The 22,586-nt window shown below is 45.6% G+C and overlaps 1 protein-coding gene across 1 annotated transcript in view; it reads left to right on the forward strand.

Annotated features, from left to right (window-relative positions):
- Positions 1–7,853: 7,853 nt before the first annotated feature.
- The window catches only part of ACE (angiotensin I converting enzyme), a 61,134-nt gene continuing 46,401 nt past the window's right edge, over positions 7,854–22,586 (forward strand). The window contains exon 1 of the mRNA XM_035136427.3: positions 7,854–8,762. Within this exon, the coding sequence (XP_034992318.1) occupies positions 8,544–8,762 (219 nt within the window). The 5' untranslated portion in view covers positions 7,854–8,543. The remainder of the gene's footprint in view (positions 8,763–22,586) is intronic.

Here is a 22,586-nt window from a genome sequence, read left to right on the forward strand (position 1 = left end):
ACATGGGGTCTCACAAATCCTGTTGGGAGAGACAGATTAGCCCTAAAGCTGACCCTTACCCTGCCAACAGGTCCTACAGTCCTGAAAGCAAGCTTTGGGGTGCTCTCTTAACTTCCAAGTGTGCCTAAGGGAGTGCATGTAAACACATACCTGCCACTGAAAATGGACATGTCTCAACCATGTCCTAATCCCTCACTCCACCTGTCAAAGATAAGATGGGGACACTGGGCTTACTAGTAGTCCATGTGAAAAAGACCTTGGGGTCTTGGTGGACCACAAGCTTAACATGAGCCAACAGTATGATGATGCAGCAACAGCAAGAAAGCAAGTGCTGTTCTAGATTGCATCAACAGAAGTATCATGTCCAGATCAAGGGAAGTCATACGTAGTACCCCTCAGTTCTGCCTTGGTCAGGCCACATCCAGAAGACTGTGTCCAGTTCTGGGCACCACAATTTAAGAAGGATGTTGACAAGCAGAAGCAAGTGCAGAGGAGGGCAACCAAGATGATAAAGGGTCTGGAAACCAAGCCTTATGAGGGAAGGGTGAAAGAATCGGGTATGTTTAGCTTAGAAAAGAAGAGACTGAAAGGAGGTATGATAGCCACCTTCAAATATCTGAAGGGCTGTCACATGGCAGATGGAGCAAGCTTGTTTTCTCCTGCTCTGGAGGGTTGGACACGAACTGATGGCTCCAAGTTACAAGGAAGGAGATTCCATTTAAACATCGGGAAGAACTTTCTGACAGTAAAAGATTATTCAACGTTGGAATGGACTCCCTTGGGAGGTTGTGGACTCTCCTTCCCTGGGGATTTTTGAGCAGAGGTTGGATGGCCATCTGTCATGGATGCTTTAGTTGAGATTCCTGCATTGCAGGGGGTTGGACTAGATGACCCTTGGGATCCCTTCCAGCTCTATGATTCTTTGATTCTATGATGATATCCCACAAGCTTTGGGGGCATGTACTGTTTATGTAGGGGACCTATAAAACTTTTTTTTTGCCTGGGCCCAGTTATTATATGGACAGTGTTTACTGCAGTTGGCATAAAATTATGAAGAACTTTATTCTGGGCTTTGGGTTAGTGGGAGGAAGAAAAGGAATCCCACTGTCTCTCTCTCACACACACACACCCTTCTTCAACCCCCCCCCCCCCGCATACTTGCATTGAAGAATACTTCAAAAGAGACTAAATAAGAAAGCTTAAGAGGGAGAAGATATTTGATGTGAAGAAGTGTGAAACTTTAACTGTATACACTGTGTACACTATATTATACAACGGGGGAAACTTTAAAAGGCAAAAAAAAAATTCCTTCAGTAGCACCTTAAAGACCACTTAGGGAGAGGAGATGGAGTGTAAAAATGAAAGAAAATAAGCTGGGTTTTCTGGAGGGAGACATAAGAACGGCTTAGGAAAGTATTTAAGCTAATGTAAATTTTTGTAAGTTAAGTTAGGTTTTAGGCAGAAAGCTGCCTACTCTCCTCTCCTTACTCTGAGCTACTCAGTGGCAGGGAGTGCTCGGAGGGGTGAGGAGGGGATATAATGGAACCTTGGAAATGCTGTGCCCTACAGGTTCCTCTTGTGGCAGGAGGGGGCCTGTGGGAGGGCAGCACGGAAAAGGAGGAGGATTGAGTTAATATTATAAGAAAAGGATTTTAAACTGAAATAGAAAACCCGCCATAAGCTTTTAGATTTTGTTTAGGGAAAACCAGGAGGAAGACTATCGAGGAAGTCACAATTATAAGGTTAAGATAATAAGAATTGGGGAGTTAAAATTCTCCCCTACTATTGTTATGTGTATATTTGTTTAAGTATGTTTATGAAAGAGCTGGGGGAAACCAATCCTCAGAGCTCCTCCATTCCTGTCCCTTCAGTGGCAGGGGGGGGGGAGAGGGGGAGGAGGGAGGGGGGAGGTCAAACCCAGCTCACAATGGACCCCCTTTGATTCTCAAAGCGCACGGGTTTCACTGGTGGCAGAGGTGGACCAGTGGGTGGAGGGAAAACGAAGGGACAGTGTTGTATTGTATGTTTGTGTAGTTGTGTAGTCTGTTTAGTTTTGTTTGAAAATTAATAAAAAATTATTATATATATAAAAAAAGACCAACTAAGTTTTTATTTTGGTATGAGCTTTCGTGTGCATGCACACTTCGTCAGATACTTCGTCAGTGTGCATGCACACGAAAGCTCATACCAAAATAAAAACTTAGTTTGGTCTTTAAGGTGCTACTGAAGGAATTTTTTTATTTTGTTTTGACTCAGACCAACACGGCTACCTACCTGTATTTAAAAGGCAAGGTAGTGTGTGAAAAAATAGCTTAACCTATTCTAGTTTGGAGGAAATTTAAGGGTTGTTGATAAGAACAACAACGATTGTAAAGCTAATGTATTAATAAAACTACATGGAACACAAATAGAAGCACTTACAGAGCTAAACAAACTGAGGAGCTGAACAAAAAATGGTTTCCAGAAAATCAGAAAATGCAGGTATCAGATCAAGAGGTCCTCTTGAAGGAGGGTTGAATGTCAGACTTGTTTTCGATTTGGAAGGGAAGCTTCATGTTTTATCTTAAATGAGAAATAGCGGAACAGTAGGAATAGAGCATGTCTTCTGGATTACTCATGTGGCTGCAAAAAATATTAAGCTTGCCAGGAGATGGTGTTAAGAGAAGAAGTTGAAAAATTAGTTTAGGGTGGAATGATGTTCAAATGTTAATATCCAATCCAGGGATATTAAGAAGAAGAGTGCATAAATTTCTAACTACATGCTTTTGGGGGGGGGGAACGACACAGGGATTGTTGATATGGGTGGTAGTGGTGCTCTTTTCGTTAAATGTACGTGTTTAAGGTTGAAGAAGCACATCTACTAAAAAGAGAACCTTCCAAATTCAAAGGCAAGCTGTTTACAGTTTTTGTTTTTTGTTTAATACCATGAGAAATTATGGAATAAGTTGAATCAGACTATACTATGGATAGTGTTTTTCTTGATCCTGGGTTTATATCAAATCTTATCAGGCCAGGCATATCGTAATAGCAGTCATCTCTCGGGAGTAGCCTTCCATCTCTGAAATCGGGCAAGTATGCACCGCTGCTCCCATCTTATTTAACTGATCTTCCCTCAAATTTGTGTTCAGTATCTTCCCACCCTTTTAATCACCACCAAAGCTTACATTTTAGAATATGCATATGGTGCTGTTTTGATTTTGCAAAGCTATTTGGGTCTTCTACAATGCCTTATTTGATTTTGCAGATTACTGTAGAAATGAAATTTTAGCTATTAAATATGATAAGTCAAAGGTCATGGTATATTTTTTTTTAAAGGAAAGTTGGGTAATTCTGGACTGTGGCTGACCATATAATAGAACAAGTCCATTCTTGTAAGAATATTGGGATTTGCTTTTGTGAATCTACCTATCTGGAACATGCAGGATAAATGAACAAAGTCATCATAGTGCATATGGTAAGAACATTGCTTTTATTTTTATTCATAAAAAGAAGTCAACTTGTCCCAGCAGTGATCTCAGTGTGCATTGCAAAAGTTGTGACTGGTTTCATTTGGAACATTTTAAAGAGCTCTTTTGGGCATACACAGTCTTTCTGGTACTACTTTTAATTTATGAGCTCATCTTAGCTCATTAGTTTGGCATAGATATATTCTATTCATTATTGGCTTCAAGTTTTACATTACCTGATGAAATGTTATTACATATATTTCTAATAACAACTTACCGAGCCATGGAACAGGAGCAAATGGAGTTATCTGGCAAATTTGATCATAATATTGCATAATCCTGAATTTTTAACCATTATCTACAGTTGTCTGTATGACTCAGTGGAACTCTGTGTGCTTTTGTCAAATTTTCCTTCTTGCATTCCTTGGTTTGTTCTTTTTTGTGGATTAAATAAATGCAAAAAAACATTTTTTTAATGGCTTCAAATCTTCTCCTCTACCTTTCTCCTCTTGGCAAATCAGGTGCTGGTTGACTATTTTGTCCTGATGGATTCATTCTTTTCTGCTGTCATTGGAACTAGTGCAGGCCAATCTATGGTTAAGCAGAAAACAAGAGACAGGTGTTCAAGACTGACATGCACTAGTTAGTGGGCCACATGCAGTTATTGTCCTTGACCTGTTCTGGTTTCAATAACTGCAAACTATATTTAATATTTTAAACAATAACAAAATACAGAAGAGCTATTTTCCTCACTCTGGTTAAATGCTTTACCTTCAAAGATTTTTGACAGCAGATTTGCTAGAGTTCGCTTTAAACATAAACACTGTGCTGGCGCAACCACTCAGAGTCTGAAAGGGCTTCCCATGCGTTATTTCATCCTTGTTTTTATTAACCATCTTGTGAGATGGTTTCCTGATTGATCTTTAGAGACCCTTTTGAGTATCTTTCTTGATGGGACCAATACACTTCATTACTGAACTGGAGGTAAAATATCTGAATGTTATCAGTGCTCTTGGATGTGCTACGATTGATCATTCTTAGCTTACCATTTAAATAATAATATTTGGTTTCACTGAGGCTGGGACTGGTGTATTTTTACTTTGAATCACTAAACGACTAAACAATGGAGTTGTTGTTGTTTAGTTGTTTAGTTGTGTCCGACTCTTCGTGACCCCATGGACCAGAGCACGCCAGGCACTCCTGTCTTCCACTGCCTCCCGCAGTTTGGTCAGACTCATGTTCGTAGCTTCAAGAACACTGTCCAACCATCTCGTCCTCTGTCGTCCCCTTCTCCTTGTGCCCTTAATCTTTCCCAACATCAGGGTCTTCTCCAGGGAGTCTTCTCTTCTCATGAGGTGGCCAAAGTATTGGAGCCTCAGCTTCAGGATCTGTCCTTCCAGTGAGCACTCGGGGCGGATTTCCTTAAGAATGGATAGGTTATACACACACACACACACACACACACACACACACACGATGGAGATAAAGACATTTTTGGCCCATATGAAATTATTGAACAGGCCTAGGAGCCATAATTTTATAATGATGTTAAAACACAGGCTGTGTATGTACTTTGATTTGCAAAACAAAAAAATGAAGTTTATTAAACGGCCCACCAAGATTCCCACACAAATTTTCAGGGTGAAAAACCATTGAAAACAATTGCTCTAGAACCCATGATTTCAAAGGCAAAGTGTACACTGCTTTACCCAACACAAAAACAAAAAGAATGAGAACAATAAAAATCAAGACCTAGACTGCATAGTGTTAGACTCCATAGGAGATCCAGAAGGGTGCTTCATCCTAGTTCAGATAGTATTTAATGGGACAATTGTCGCATTAAGAAGCATTTGTGTCCCCAAATATTAGGAATATGTTGTAATCCAGCCAAGCAAGGGAGCTGTCCAACAGTCTGAGGGTTTTATTTGCAGCAGAAGAGCTGTCCAGAAGTCTGTAGGACTAGGAGCCAATCTATGGAGGCTGTTATACTAGCAGCAATGGAACAATCTGCTTACACCTCCCTTCCTGGTCCATGGTTCTTCCTCTCAAGTAGGAATCAGCCTTGGGATGCCTCTTGTTGCACCTTTGAGACTGAACTATGGTTTGGATTTATTCTCATCTCCTTTATTGAGAACTTGGCTTCATCCAGTGGGCGGCAGGTGGTAGGCGGCAGTGGCAGTGACAAAGGCCAGGCACCCACAGCAAAAATTTTGTGGGTGCTTGGAACCCCAGGGCCCCCTGGAGTTGGCCTCAGTGGTGCGTAGTTTGCTAGAGAGCTTCTCAACAAGCTTCATGCTTCGCAATGGACACTCATCTTTTCCAATTTTCATGGTCTGACATCCTTGGCAAAACATTAATTTTTTTCTTTCTCTTTTGGCACCTGGTCCCCCCTTCTCATTTCCTTTTAAGCCAGTTTAGCCAGTGCTATTTTTCTAGAAAAAGAGGTGTCAGGGCTCCAATGAATGTATCCCTTGTTCTCTTGGCAATGAGAGATGCCAGAACTGAATTTTGGTGAGTTCCGTCTGAAAAAAAAGCCATGCACTGTCCACCGTGCTCTACACACCGGTGGTGGCTACCGCCTTACCTCTGGTGTTCTGGCACCACGGTGGCAACTGGGCCAGGGCCTGCGCCTCCACCGTGGGGCCTCTGTTGAGGCTCGCTGCAGCCACGGATGTACTTCAACAGAGGCCCCACAGCAGAGGTGCAGGCCCTAGCCCAGTCGCCACCACGGCACTGGAGCATGCAAGCATGTCACGTGTCATGGTGTGGTGCCGTGACATCATAACATGTTGTGGGGCCCCAGTTGATGCACCTGTTATGCACACTAGGCACCTTTTGGAAAGTGTGTTTGAATAAAGCCACCCCAAACCATCTTTGGACAGCTTGCAAAGGTGTGGTTGGTTTTCAGTGACTACTACTGAAGATATATCACGTACAGCTATACCACGTACAGCATTAGAAGCAGTTGCTTCCCGTTACTGGGGAACATAGGCAGGAGAGGGTTGTTACGTTCTTGGCCTGATTGTGAGCTTCTCGGGGGCATTGGATGGTTTATCGGGTTTCCAATATTTTGTTGGGAGCCACCAAGAGTGGCTGTGGCAACCCAGTCGGATGGGTGGGGTATAAATAATAAAATTATCATTCATCTGGTTGGCCACAGTCAGAACAAGAATGCCTAGACGAGATGGTTCTTTGCTTGATCCAGGAAGGCTTTTCTCAGGTTCTTGACAGGGCCATCTTAAGCATATCCGGCACTGTGGTGCAAAGCTCTCTCCGCCACCTCCCCCCCCCCCCCGTTTCCCAGAGTTTTTTTGGGGAGGACGGCGCTGTCGGTGGGGCTGGAGGAGGCGGGCAGCGTCTGGAGGGCAGCTCCTCTGGCAGGGAAGAGGCAGAGGCTGGACGTGGCGCCTCCTGGCTCAGCTGGCCGCTTCGTGCCATGGTGGCCACGGAGCCTCCGGGTGTGGCGCTGCTTCGGCGCGGCATGGTGGAGGTGGGAGTGGGCGGTGAGCTGATGCCGGGGGGCGCCGCGTCCAGCCTCCACCTCTTCCCTGGTGCCCTCCAGAACATGGCGCCCTGGCATCTCGCGCCACTAGCCTCTATGGGTAAGACACCCCTGGTTCTTGAATATGGGATGGTGCCTCAGAGGAAACCCTGGAGGGAGGAAAGTGCTCTCCCAAAGAGAGAAGTGAAGGGGCAATGATAGTGAGAGACAGGTAGCTGAGGCAACGGCAACGCTGATTGAACAACACCTAGCTGAACACATGATGACCATACTTCGCTATCCTTCCAGCAAAGATGGGAAAACCTGTGGCCATCCGGATGTTACTGGACCAGAATTCTCTTCAGCCTCAGTCACAGGAGCCCAACTCCTAGGAGCTGAGGTCGCTTCCCCCCCTCCATAAAATATTTGAGCACCTCCCCCTCCCCCCCGTTAACAAACACTGCCATTCAAATGGTGTGCATGCACCATGTCTTGCGATCAATTATGTGGGGTGGGACTTACCTCCCTCTTCCAATATCTTATTCAAGTTGGCACCCCTGGCCTGGCCTCGGCCATCGCTAAAAAAAAGAAGTCCTGGTACTCAACTCAAGTGCCATGGGGTCCACCACAAAATGGCTGCCATGGGCAGAAGGTGGGGAAGAGGTGCTGGTGAGTGCTGTCACAAAAGAAGCCCTGGTCCCAGCCAACATGGCCAGTGCTGGTGCTGGCAGTAGTTATGGGGCAACACCTGGAGGGGCACAGGTTCCCCACATCACCTTTCCCCCATCTGACCACCCAATCAGTGGACGATTCCATGTGGTGCCGAGGGGGGAGGCAAGGGTACCTCACCTCACTCCTTCCTGTCCCTGGACCCTTGTGGCTTTCTGAGGAGAAAGTGCTTCTCCTCCGTTGCTCCTTTGGTGCCTGCCTTACCTCAGGATGTTTTGGGGTGTGTGTGTGTTTTTCCCGCCCTCTGGCGTCGCCACCCAGCCGCGGGGTCTCGCGGTGGCGCGAGGGAAACCTTGAGCTCGGGAGAGAGGCCGGAGCAGAGACCCGGCGGCGACTTGGAGGCTAATTGGCAAGGCGAGGAAGGCAGCGCTCGCTCCCTCCACTGGAATGCTTTCCTCTGAGGAGAGCAGGCGAGCTGCGTCCGGCTCGCCGCCGCTCTCCTCCGGCCGGAGAGCAGCGGGCTCCTCGGGGCGCCTCTCCCCCCCCTTGAAGTCCCTTCTCTTCCTCCGGACTCCACCCCACCCCACCCCACCGACTTCCCATCTCCCTGCCATTCCCGAGGACGGGCGGCCAAGCTTCTCCAGCTCCCCGCGCTTCGCTCTCTGCCTCGCGCTCTCTCTCGCGCGCCCTCTTCGCCTGGGCGCGCGTTTGTTTTGCCCGTGACGGCGGCGAGGCACCGGAGCGGAGCGGACTTTGGCAAGGCGAGGGGCCGCCCTTGCGGCGAGTGCTTGGCGGCGGGCGGGCAGCGGCGAGCCCCGGAGGGCAGCCTTGGCGCTTATCTGCTCCGAGGAGCGAGGCAGGCGCGGCCGTGGGCAGGGTCTCCGGGGAGCCGGCGGCAGCTTTATAAGCCGGCGCTCTTCGCGGGGACGGCCTCGTCTGGCGCCAAGATGCCTCCTGTCACCACCTTCCTGCTGCTCTTCCTGGGCGCCGGAGGGGCGCTCTCCCTTGAGGACCCCCTCATGCCCGGAGAATACAACCACACCGAGGAGGGAGCCGTGCAGTTCGCCCAGGACTACAACAGCACCGGCGAGACGGTCTTCTTCGAGAGCGTCTCCGCCAGCTGGAATTACAACACCAACCTGACAGACTTCAACTCCCAGCAGCAGGTAAGCAGAGGAGCCCGCTCCGGCCGCCCAGGCAGGCACCTGCCGCTCGGGAAGGCGGAGGCGAAGCCCCTGCCCAGCCTCAACCGCAACGAGACTTTTCTTTCTCAGGCCGTTTTCACTTCTGTGCGTCCTTCCTCCTGCCCTCCTTCTGTAACTTTGACACTTAAGCCAAGCGGAAAGGTCACAGCGCGAGCCTGGGCAAACAGGGGTGCCAACTTGAATAAAATATTGTGGGGCCCCCAGGCAACCAAACGACACGGTGCACACTATTTGAGTGGCAACACCCATCAACTTTGTAGGGGTCAGCCCCCTCAAATGTTTTGTTGTGGGGGGAACTGAAGCCCCCACAGCCCTTAGGAGTTGGCTCCTATGGGGCGAAATACCCACCATCAGTTGGGCCTAAAGCTCTCCTTCTGCCCCATAGGAGGCCCTTGGGTCTCCCCCCAATAAAATATGTGAGGGGGTCGCCCCTCCAAAATTGATTCGTGTTGCCATTCAAACGGTGTGCATGCGCCATGTCATGTGATCAGTTCTGCGGGCAGAGCTTACCTGTGCGTCCCCCCAGCCCCAATATTTTATTCAAGTTGACATCCTTGTTCTACCCTGCCACAGTGAACACATCAGTTTTATCTCCTTATCAGTTGCCTCTGATGCCAAAGTGCCAACATATATACTGCATATATACTCTCTGTGTGTGTGTGTGTGTATACAGTATAAAGGTAAAGGTAAAGGGGCCCCTGACCATCAGGTCCAGTCGTGTCCGACTCTGGGGTTGCGGCGCTCATCTCGCTCTATAGGCTGAGGGAGCCGGCGTTTGTCTGCAGACAGCTTCCGGGTCATGTGGCCAGCATGACAAAGCTGCTTCTGGCGAACCAGAGCAGCGCACGGAAACGCCGTTTACCTTCCCGCCGGAGCGGTCCCTATTTATCTACTTGCACTTTGATGTGCTTTTGAACTGCTAGGTGGGCAGGAGCTCACCCCATTGCAGGGATTCGAACCGCCGACCTTCTGAACAGCAAGCCCTAGACTCTGTGGTTTAACCCACAGCGCCACCTGGGTCCCTGATACAGTATATATATATGTAAATTAAATATGATTTAGGTATATTATTGTCACGGAAAAATATCTGTCGCTTCTAACTTCAGGACCCTGGAGCAAATTCTGGATCTTGAGCAAAGCCTGGACTAGCCTGGCGTTTCCCTGTCTTGAAGCTTTTTTCCGCTGCCACCCAATCTGACCCCGTCTTGTTCATTTTCACATAGAGTCAGACATTTCCTGCAGTGGGCTTTCTGGGCTTTTCTGGTAGCCTTTTATATCCTGTAGTGTATACAGTACCTGTTGGGAGTACTGCCATGACATTAAAGATTATCAGCTGTGGTAGTCAACATTTATTTTTGTATGCCCTGCCTTTGTATGCTATTTCTCCTCCTCGTGATGCTGTTGATGTTCCATTTTGCAGACGGAGAAACTGAGACAGGTTTCCCTGAGGGTGCTTAATGATCCCCAAACTGAGAAGTTAGAAAACGCAGCGATGGAAAGCTGTGGACACAGTTACACCTTCAAAGCTCATTCGGAGCTCGTTGTTTCCCTCAAAGAATTATGGGCGCTGTAGTTTCTCCCTCACAGAGTTACAATTCCTAGCAGGGCTTAACAAACTAGAGCACCCAGAATTATTTGAGGGGGTGGCTGTACTTCAAGCATCGTTTAATGGTATCGTATGTTCTTGGTGTGCAGGTATTGTTCTCCCCACTCGCTGCTTGAAGTCCCACGCAGAATCTGATTCCTCCTACTGAGGCATTGATCTCTTGTGGCTGCTTCTCTTCCTGGGCTGAGCCTGCATTGGAATGAGGTGGTGAGGGATTGGGGGGGGGAGTGTAAAAACCAGTAAGCCAAGTAATTTGGCTAGACTAGACCAAAGTAAATACCTTTCTATCTAATGGAGAACTACTTGGTGATATTCATTACTATGAAATATTGATGGGGGATGTCCCACAAGTTTAGGTAGAAGTGGATTTAAGGACAGGCATATATAGAGGTTTCTATAAGTCTGCATGGTGTGGAGAAAATGGACGGAGATATGATTTCCTCCCTCTCTCATAATGCTAGAATTTGGGGCCATCCAGTGAAGCTGCATAGTGGGAGATTTAAGAGAAAGAAGAGGAGCCTGCCTAGTTGAACTGCAGAACTCACTGCCACAAGATGTGTTGGATGTCAGCTTTAGGTGGCTTTAAAAGGGGGTTAGACAAATTCAAGGGTGATAAGGCTATCTATGACTGCTTCCTCCAGGACCCAAGGCAGCAAACAATGTGAAATATTTATTTATTTATTACATTTCTATCCAGTGTTTCCTCCAAGGAGCTCAAGATGATGTACATAATTCTCCTCCCCATTTTATCCTTACAACAAACCTGCAAAGTAGGTTAGGCTGAGAGTGAGTGACTGGCCCAAGGTCACTCAATGACCTTCATGGCTTGGGGTGTGTGTGTCTGATGCTTTAACTCAGTCATATCCAAAGTCTGTCTCGGGAGCCTAATCCGGCCTGCCGGTTGGTTTAATCTGGCCCCTGTGGCAGTTTATTTCCCGGGGTAAACTCAACCACATCAATCCTAAAAAAGCTCAACAACTTTGGTTGGCCCTCACGGCCCTTCACTTCATCAAATCTGGCCCTCTTTGAAAAAAGTTTGGACACCACTTCTTTAACTACTACATTATACCAGCTCTTCCGTCCCTAAGCCAACCGCATATTTTACGACATAAAAAATTAACAGCAGCTGCGACAAAATGATAAACAAGTAAATCCATGTAATGTAGACTATTTAATAATATATGACTGTATTACTAGAATAAATCAGAAAATGGAAAATGGAAGGTATACTTATTAGATCTCACAGGACACTAAAAAGAATAGTAAAAAATAAATAAATCACAATATTATATAGATTTATTTATTATGTAAGCCTCCAAGGTTTAATTGCAGGAGAAAATGTTTGATCACTTGGCTGAAATTTATTGTTCTGCAATTTCATGTTCAACTGAAAGGATTGTCATATTTGATCTCAGGTAGGTTTTAATTAATTTTGGCTTGCTGAAGCTTCATTCACAGGAGGCTACCATAATGTTTACACAGCTGCCACTAACTTGAGTGGTACACATTATTATTTTTCTTGCAATGACATCTCACCCCCAACCACAATAATAATTAGTACTGCCCATTACCAATGATTTCGACTAACACATTATTAAAAGAAACAAATGCTATTTTTGTTAATGTATGTGTGTATGCTGTTGAATTACTTTGCAGAGTTAGCACACCTTTTATTTGTATTATAACATTTATATACTGCTTGATTGTAACGAAAAAAGAAAAAAACTAAAGACCTCAGAGAAGTTTATATATATATAAAAAAAGCTGGTTACAGGTAGGTAGCCGTGTTGGTCTGGATCGAAGTAAAATAAAAAAATTCCTTCAGTAGCACCTTAAAGACCAACTAAGTTTTTATTTTGGTATGAGCTTTCGTGTGCATGCACACTTCTTCAGATACAGTGAAATGGAAGTTTCCAGGCACTTATGTAGAGAAGGGGTGGGGAGGGGTGGGGATGGGGAGGGGGGATCACTCAGAAGGGTGGTGGAAATGGGTGATGTTTAATGTTTAATCTTTAATCACCCATTTCCACCACCCTTCTGAGTGATCCCCCCTCCCCATCCCCACCCCTCCCCACCCCTTCTCTACATAAGTGCCTGGAAACTTCCATTTCACTGTATCTGAAGAAGTGTGCATGCACACGAAAGCTCATACCAAAATAAAAACTTAGTTGGTCTTTAAGGTGCTACTGAAGGAATTTTTTATAAAAAAAAGCTGGCTGCATATCAAATAGTTGTTGCCTTAATTCAAAGCAACCACACTCAGACTTTAAGACTGAAAGATCAGAAAGTTTAGTTTATTACAGTATAATTAATACATAATTGGATAATGAAGACTTCCTGTTCTAACTAAGTTGGAAATGCAAAGGAGCCATGCTTGCCCTTTGACCTCTGCAGGAGAAAGTGTTCCTTCACACAGCACACAGGTTCAACTCAACTCTCACGGGAGGCAATGATTGCCACCAACCTGAGCAGCTTTGAAAGAGAACTGGAGGAATTCATAGAGGAGAGGGCTATCAGGGCTATCAGTTGGAGCTATGCCATGTCTCCGCAGTCAAAGGTGGTATGCTTCAGAAATGAATGCCCATTGCTAGAAACCGCACAAAGGGAAAGTGCTCTTGTGCTCAAATGGAAATGGTGATCAACCGGAAGTCCTTTGTCTTATGTTCTGCTCTTATGAGAGAGGCACAAGAAGATGTCTCCTCCACTTTCTTGACTTCAGAAGTATGAGTGGGAGAAAGTGGGGAAGCGAGAAGTTAGGGCAGCAACCCTAAAAACATCAGTCTAGGATCAAAAGAGAGGTCAACACTGGCAAAGGGCAGTGAGGTTGTCTAGGGAGCTTAGAGGTACACACCCCTCTATCTACTTTCTCCCCATGCAAACCACACCAGCTGAGTTGCATCCCAACCGTTTCAACATAGACACCTTACAGTTATCGTAAGGACGCCATTCACCCCATCTTTTTCTTCCAACCCTGCAAAGCAGAACCTGATTCTGGGATGGTGTTACGTCTTGGGATGGACCCTGATTCCCAGGGCCGGCCCTAAGGCAAGGCTGGGTGGCGCAATGCGCCAGGGCGCCAGGCCGCCAGGGGGGCACCGCACTGCAGTGCCTGTGGCAGCCGCGCTGCGCCCGCCCACTGCACTGAGAAATGGGGGGGGGTGCCGGAGGGATCGTCGCACCACGGCGCCAGGGCGCTTGATATGCTTAAGATGGCCCTGCTGATTCCAAATACAAGCTTCTGGAAAACAACAGCAGGAGGAAGCTGTTGCTCTTGTGTCCTGCTTGTGGGCTTCCTGTAGGCATCTGCTTGGCTACCTAGTACCGTGTTTCTCATATTATAAGACATGTCTTATATTTATTTTTTCCTCAAAAAAACACACTATGGCTTATTTTCAAGGGATGTCTTATTTTTTTCCTCCTCATCCTGCCACGGCCGGCATTGCTGCTGCGCCTATCACTATGTCTTATTTTCGGGGTATGGCTTATATTCCTTGAATGCTTAAAAATCCTGCTATGGCTTATTTTATGGGGATGTCTTAAAATATGAGAAACAGGGTAGAAGGAACAAGTTGGGTGAGATCAAGAAGGGCTCTTGTTATGCTCTCTAGTGTGCTATTTGTGGGCTGCCTAGACATATCTGTCTGACCACTGTGGAATACAAGATACTAAATTAGAAGGACTCTTACATTTAGTCTGCCCTATGTTCTTACTCAAGTGAGCATGCCAGCCAGGCAAAGGGCATGTAGTGTGAAGTCAAATGGTATGGAATCACTGGCCTGGATTGTCCACCCTGTGCTTCTTCTCCAAGCTGTGGCTGGAAGGTCTGTGTCCAAGGCATAGCTGCCAAGTTCTCCCTTTTTTTAAGGGAAATTCCCTTATGCTGAATAGGCTTCCTCGTGAGAAAAGGGAAAACTTGGCAGCTATGGTCCAAGGGGAGCAGGTCATGAGTGAAGAGGAGGTTTTGCCACATACCGTACTAAAAGCAGATTTCTGTTTTTGAGCCTTCTGTTCCAGGTTAATTTATCCAGAGTGCCCCCACAAGTCAAATTTAGTTCTCATGGTTGGTAATGCAGATTTGAAAGTGCACTCTGTGCAAAAAGCAAAGTTGTCCTCAGAAAAGATTAAACATTAAACAGCAGCAGCAGCCTGCTTTGTGGGTCGTGGCTGTTGATTGCCAGCATGTAGGTGGCAGTCTGAGAATTGCTGCAAATGCCTGGCTCCTACCCTGCCTCTTCTGAACTCTGCAGCCTCCTCTCTTGATGTACAAGCACAGGAAGGGAACTTCCTTCGTTGTTAGCGCTCACAATGAAGAATGAACTGTTTCCAACTTGCATACAGGATCTAGGCGCTAACAGAGGAAGAGATTGTTTAATTGTGTGTTTTAACAGGACAGCAAAGTGAACATGGCTTGCCAAAGAACAAATAGAAGTGAGGGCTGGTGATGTATACATTTTCCAGGGATGCCCTTCCAACAAGTCTAGGTATTCTAGAGCTGTGATCACACTCTGTTTCTTGCACAGTGACTGCATTTCCAGTGCTGGGCTTTTAATCCGCGCCCCCACAATGATATTCAAAGTGCATATATATTCTGTTCTTTGTTATAAGGTACTACTGTTTGATGCATAGTTTGTTGTTTCTCAAAACAGCTTCATCCTGTCTGCAGTCCATAAGCCATTCCAAATTTGTCTCTAGCCCAAGATGTGAACAACTTTGTACAGGGCAAAGACATCCCTGCACATCAACACCCCTCGGTGTGTTAACTGTGCTCTAAAGTTGTAATGTGAACACACGCCTTTTGACTGCTCTGTGCTGTGTGGGCAGAAGATGAGGTGGACTTTTCCTTCCCTGTATGCTTTGTGGATATTTTCCGCTCACACAAAGGGCAAAAGAATTGATGTTGCAGGAAAGCTAGGAGAGACCAGGTGGTATGCAAAGGGGCTAGCCAATAAGAGAGAGGCTAAGCAATAATGGAAGGTGTTGAAAACATGGAGAAGGTTTAAATGTTGAATCCTGGTACAGTAGAGTATCATCAATAGCGTTAGCTGAGAAACTGACATGCCAACCCAAAACTGCCAGAGGAACTACTAGTTCCTTATTACGGTATTTTATAATAATTTTGTAAAGATTAGAATAAGAATACTTTATTCTCATTGTTATTTGAAAAAATAAGGAGGGAAACCCCTTATTTAAAAAGAAGAGAGATGCTAGAAGACTTGAGTATTTGGGATGGAGCCAGGGGTATTAGTAGTGCTATTTTTCTAGAAAAAGAAGTGTCAGAACTCACCACGAATTCCTGGCTTGTTCTCTTGTAATGGCAATGGCGCCTTGTAATGGCAATGGTGCCAGTTTTCGTCTTGCTCTTCTTGCAGGGTGTTGGAGGCAGGCACAACAAGAAGTAGTGCAGAAAGAGATCCCTCAGATTTTTAAGATGGCGTTTCATATTTGAGGTTTCCTCCCCAGACGGGATAAATATTTTGCCTCCCCACCCCAACCCTCAGCTTTATCTGTGGCACTTGTGTGCCACACACAGGACACAACACTCTCAGCTAAAGCTGCACAGATTTCTGTGATGGGGAAATGTTTTCTCATTGAAATCAGTGAGACTGAAAAGTAACTAACAATAGGTGCGTTGTGACAGATGAGGTTAAATAGCATCCTCTTCCCCCTCCCTCTGTCTGGCAGGACACCTTCCACCATCTTGCTCAACAAAGTACCAAGTGCCCCAATAAACATCTTTATGTGGCTTTTGTGAACTTTACAAATTTACACACACACCCCTCCCAGAAAAAAAAGTTATCTCTTGCCAGATACTGACTTCTTTGTGACTTATGTCTCTCTCTGTGCTAGCTGATGCAAAGATTGGTAGAAAAGGGCTTTCTAACTATAAATTGTCATGGCGATGCCCTGATATGATCATAATTTTGTTATATATATATTTTTCTATTTTACTACTTGCTTTTTATCACTTATTTTATCGCTGCTTTTAAATCTTTGATTCTGTTTTTTTTAGTTTACTGTGCTTTATATACATAATGTATAGAAAATACTACGTATATAAAACACAGTACATAAAAAAAGAAAACAAGATCACAAGTCATTTTCTTTTAAAAAAAATTCTTGCATACTTTTGAAGAAGTCTGTTTGAATTTTTTGGAAAGCCTTTGGTCATAAGCAACAAACGTTCGACCTGGCTTGACAATTTCAGTACCATTTTCTAATGCCAAAGTAATGAAGGAGATTTAAAAGATTAAAGTATTTCCACCTTCCCAGCATAGAGGCTCAGGTAGTCCTGTTATGGATTTCCAGAATCTGTTGCCTGAGGCAGATGCCTCACTACACCTAATATTAGGGCTTCTTCCCTAAAAATAATTTCCAGAGAAATGTCCCTTTGCTTGGGCAATGTCCCTGATGTCAGTGAACCCTCACTGAAGCATAAAAGGCCACATGAAATTATTCATAAAATGTATCCAGTTGTCCTGACCAGGTGACCAGGACACTTGGGCTGGAGGCTGTTTGCAGCTAAGGAGCTAAACTAGGTTCTTTGCTCTGAGACGGATGCTACTGTTCAGGGGACCACTGAGCCAGGTGCCACCACTCCAGGATTCATAGAACTGGTGCCAGAGCCCTCACAGAAATCTTATCCTGAGCTAGAGGGAGTAAGTGCCTCCTACCGTACCACACTAGTTCAGTGGGGCAGGGAGCAGGGAGCACCTCCAGGGGAGAGGTCATGGAATCAGGGCCAGCCCACCCATGAGGCAAGGTAAGGCACCTGCCTCAGACAGCAGGATCCACTGTGGACAGATGGTTAATTCTGTAATACTCCAGTTCTCTACAAGGGGGCAGAGTCTAGAGGAGGTGAACTGGTGGCAGAAGCTGCCCAGGACAGACTTCGCTTCCAACCTTTGTCAGAAGCAATTAGCTCATTAGGAACTTTTCGATGGTCCTATGTAACCATTCAGCTGCGTTCCCATGGGGCCTCCTCTGCAGGACCAGAACAGGACACCAACTTCATTAACACAGATTTACTGGCCCCACGGTGTTCCCAAAATTACCTGTAACAGTTTAAAATAGTTAATAATAATTAATAATTTTCAAACCTCCTTCTGCTTGCTTATCCAAACTGGCAGCTGTTTATTTGGTAGTTATTTGTTCCCATAACCACAGATGAGATACCCTCAATCTAAATAAGTTTGCCTCTTTCTCCTCCGTTACACACAAGTCACCCACAGAACATGGTCTTCTTGTGGATAGAGGATACGGGTGCCAAAATAAGCTCCCCCCCCCCATCCCCACAGCCAAAACGACACAACCTTATCAACCAAGCCTATATGAGAAGCTAATCTGTTGCAATTCCCTCCATCCTGTGCTTGGCCTCTCTGCTTTTCCTCCTCAATTAGAACCTCTTAATAGCTGTAAAAAAATCACCAGAGTAGCACAGCTCTTGCCTTAGCCTAGGGCTGCTGCTTCTACATGGTTGGGGCTTAACAAGCTACTACCCAATGTATGTAGAGGATAAGGAGACATTCTCCATGTATATGACTTACGGCAGAACCTGGTGTCAGGTGCAGAGCTTGGGCATCCTGAAAAATCAGCTTTCAATTCCTAAAAAGGGGGGCAAATGTTTAATTCTTATGGCCATGAAGATGGCATGTGGACCATGCTTGGGGGTGGGGGAAAGGGGAACTTAACATTCTCTTTGCTTGTTATATACAGTCGTACCTCGGGTTACGACCACCTCGGTTTGCGAACAGTTCGGGTTACGAACTGCGCAACCCCGGAAGTGTTTTCGCTGCGCGCGCGATCGCACTATCTGCGCATGCGCAAAGCGCGAAAATCGTGAAAATCGCGCTTTGCGCATGCGCAAAATGGCGGCGCCCATCGCGTTCGGTTTACGAACTATTCGGGTTACGAACTGCGATCCGGAACGGATCGCGTTCGTAACCCGAGATATTACTGTATATGAATGTGTGTGTGTGAGAGAGAGAGAGTGTGCATTTCTGTACACTACTCATAAAAAGCAGCAACAGAGCAGCTTACAACAATTGTACTGTCAACCATAACAATAAACACCCTATTAAAAAGTTAAATGTTCCTCCCTGACGTAGCTAAAGTAAAATTAACCGTGCAAAGCAAGCGAAGACAAGCATGTATGGTTTCACATAATTTGTTTAAGCTACAGAATCGAGCTTTTCTTGGCATACAATCTGCGCAAGGTATTTTAGTGCGAGAGTATAAATCCCTTGCCTTCACTTTTAGCTAGTGTCAATCCATTTACTTCAACTAACTGTTTCTGCGTGTGATGCTATATCGTAATGCATGAACATGGTCCCGTCTCTACTCTCTTCCACTGGAATAACAACCACTGATACTGCAAGCACAAAGCATTTGAGTTTGTGTTCAGCTAACCATAGTTTGTTGTTATGTCTGAAACTGGGCAAACCATGGTTAGTTTTATTTACAGTGGTACCTCTACTTACGAATAACTCTACTTACAAATGTTTCAACTTACGAATGGAGCTCCATCCGCCATCTTGGATGCAGTTTAGATTTTTTCTACTTACGAATTTTTTCTCCTAATGCATTCCTATGAGATTCGACTTACATTTTTTTTCGACTTGCGAATGTGCGTTTGGAATGCATTAAATTCGTAAGAAGTAGGGGTACCACTGTATTTATTTAGACTGTTTATATCTCAATATTCGTCCAAATATTTCAAGGTAGGTAGCAGCATAGTTCAATAAAATACCCATACATAAGATCATAAAAGCACAATAAAAGTAAGATAACAACAATGCTTGTTTCCTGGGCTGGAGCAGTAGGCAAGGTATGTTCCTTGTCATGACACTCAACCTCAAAGACAGAGGAGGATGACTTGGCAGAGCCAGGGGCCGGTATGCAACCAGTTTGAGGAACTGAGCCAAGTTCTTGATACTGAACCTTGGCCTTGGTTATAAACCCGACTATGCCTTTCCCTGAATGGACTTCATCTAAGGCATTAAGTACCTCCCACCAGTAATGAACAGTATGGCGATGGGCAGCACTCCCTTGACCTCCTGACAGCTGTGTTGCTGCTTACTGGGAAGAAGGGGGAAGGCAGCTGGGAGGTCAATGCCATGCAAACACACCAGCTTCCTGGTAAGCAGTAGCAACTCAGTTGTTGGGAGGTCAGGGGAGCTGCTACCCCACCATGCCATCCACTACTGCTTCCCACTCCACTGAGCATCTCGGCAGTTCAGAGAGCACATTAGGAGAGAGGGCACAGAAAGGAGGAGAAGCACTGGTGTCCAGACCAGAAAGTTGGTCCTTTAAGGATTTGCACATCTCAGGCAGGGGAGTTTAGAAGACAGAGACTTGGATGGAGGGACTGAAAAGAACTCATTCTGCTTCCAGCCTTTGCCAAAGCAGGCTGCTCATTTGGAGCTTTCTGTGCCTTGCGGATGGGTCAGTACATTCCTGTACCATGACGCCATAGCTCAGTGTTATGTCTGGATGTAGCCACTGATTTTAATGGCATGTGAATTTGAAAGAGCTTGTGCGTGACTGCTGGTCTCGCTCCAGGTTGTATATAATTTCTCTCTTGTAACATTGTTGGGGAAGATGGCTATACACAACCCAGGTTACACTCACAACATACTTTTAAAGCACTTTTACACTGCTTTAACAATCATTACTTTCCTCCCAATGAATCCTGGGAACTGTAGTTTCTTAAGGGTTGCTGACCTCACCAACCTACAATTCCTAGCACTCTTAACAAACAGCCACTCACACGATTGTTAAACGTGGTATAAGAGTGCTTGAAATGTATTGTGTGAATATGACCGCACACTGGATCTTCAAAGGTGGAGAGACAGAAGACCAACGTACGTGTGGTGTGTGTGTGTGTATGTGTGTGTGTGTGTGTGTGTGTGTGTGTGAGAGAGAGAGAGAGAGAGAGAGAGAGAGAGAGAGAGAGAGAGAGAACTGGGCCTTAGAAAGCTGTAATTGTGGAGCAGCCTCTGTAGACCGCTTGCAGGAACAGTTGTGTCCCATAAAGTGATTCCTCTTCCGCGAAGTATGTTTTCCCCATTCTGGGCTTAAACACACTTACCTTTCCTTCAAGCTTTACAGGCACGCTCCATATCTGAGTGCCCTTGCTCCAGAGCTTTCCATACAAAAATCCACTCTTTAAAGCTGAATTGAAACTTTAAAGCCCAAATTGCCATTTGCTGCATTTCAGCTTTAAAGAGCAGGTTTTTGTGGGTAGAGCTCCAGAGCAAAAGGGAAAAAAGGGCACAGACCTTTTCCTAGAAAGAGCAGGACAAAAGGGAAGTATGGATGAGCCTTTACAATACCCCCTCCCTACCCCAACCTCTGCTATCTACTCTTCAAGGGACGCCTTTCTAACGTGCAGAAGAGCTGTAGATTAAAAAGTCCACCTCCCCCTACAGTTTGCACTCCCTGCCTTTTCTTAATGGAACATCCAAAACTCCCAAAGTCAGAGACGGGATATTGTTGCTGTGGGTTTTGTTTACTTTTGTAACATTTTTGTTTTCTTGGGGACTGAGTGGAGGATTTCCTTTCTGGTTTAACTACTATATACAGATTCCCTCCTAAACTAGTGACCCTGAGACAGGGCTTATCCACACCCTCTTTTTCCACTGCTTTCCCCACCCCCACCCCCACCGGGGGAAAACTGCTCCTTAGCACTCAATCGGAGTAAACAGCAGCTTGGGGTTTCTCTGGATTGATGTTTGCTCTGATTCAGAGCTAAAGAGCGGGTTTTCCCTAGGAAAGGAGCAGAGCGAGGAGAAAAACACTTGGACCTGGGCCTAGAAAGCATGAGTCAAACACAAACCACTTGGACCCACACTTTCTAGGCGTGGGTCAAGCGGAAGTGTAGGTGAGCCCTAGTCTTGACTTCCAATTGCAGGATGTGGCTTGACTCATTTTATGGAGCCATCTGAAGCTATTTGGTCTGCAATCCGCCTTCTGATGGGTTCATGCTCTCTGCTTGTGGTGAATTGTGGTGTGGATTGCCAGCAAGCAAATCTGTGGGGTGGATGAGCTGGTCAGATCTGGTGCTGCCCCTCAAGGCCTTTCCAGCCCTGCCAGTCAACTCTAGACCACCTATTTATGAATCCAAACTTATCTCTTCACTTTAAGTGCCTACAGTTTGTGACTGTGATCATGTTTTATTTATTTTGCTCTCAGGCACTGAAGACAGTTTACATTGATTGGGGATTTAAGACTGTTTTGAGGAAGTGTGGCCAGTTTTATACAGTGGAACCTCGGTTTATGAACACCTCGGTTTACGAATTTTCGGTTTATGAACGCCGCGGACCCATCTGGAATGAATTAATTCACATTCCATTACTTTCAATGGGAAAGTTCACTTCAGTTTATGAACCCTTCAGTTTATGAACAGACTTCCGAAACCAATTACACCCATGCTTCGGGTTAAGTACGCTTCAGGTTGAGTACTCCGAGGACCCGTCTGGAACGGATTAATCCACTTTCCATTACTTTCAATGGGAAAGTTCGCTTCAGTTTATGAACGCTTCAGTTTATGGACAGACTTCCGGAACCAATTGTGTTCATAAACCGAGGTACCACTGTACTAACGACAGAGCGAGCTGATGGCATCATGCTGTACCAGTGCTAAAATAAGACAAGGTGGCCTTGTCAGAGATTGGTGGAGAAGCTGTAAATAAAGGCTAATGAGGTATAAGATTAGGCATCACCATTGTGAAGCCTATACAGTGGTACCTTGGGTTACAAATGCTTCAGGTTACAAATGCTTCAGGTTACAGACTCCGCTAACCCAGAAATAGTACCTCGGGTTAAGAACTTTGCTTCAGGATGAGAACAGAAATCGTGCTCCGGCGGCGTGGCGGCAGCAGGAGACCCCATTAGCTAAAGTGGTGTCTCAGGTTAAGAACAGTTTCAGGTTAAGAACGGACTTCCAGAACGAAGTTATTAACCAGAGGTACCACTGTATTTCTAGCCCATCAGCTGGTTGCAGGCAAAGTAACGCTACAGATAATAAAGGCAGCTGTGATTAGCTTTATTAAATATATTTCAAGACAACAGTCTGGATTAATAAAGAATCAATAAACCAGAAGAGGTGAGATGCAACACAACCAGACACGGGGAAGACCTTTCTGGCACAAAGATAGGCCAGTCTAGGAAACAGCCGTCCT

This window comes from Zootoca vivipara, chromosome 12, assembly GCF_965207765.1.
Source record: "Zootoca vivipara chromosome 12, rZooViv2.hap1.1, whole genome shotgun sequence".
NCBI lineage: Eukaryota > Metazoa > Chordata > Lepidosauria > Squamata > Lacertidae > Zootoca > Zootoca vivipara.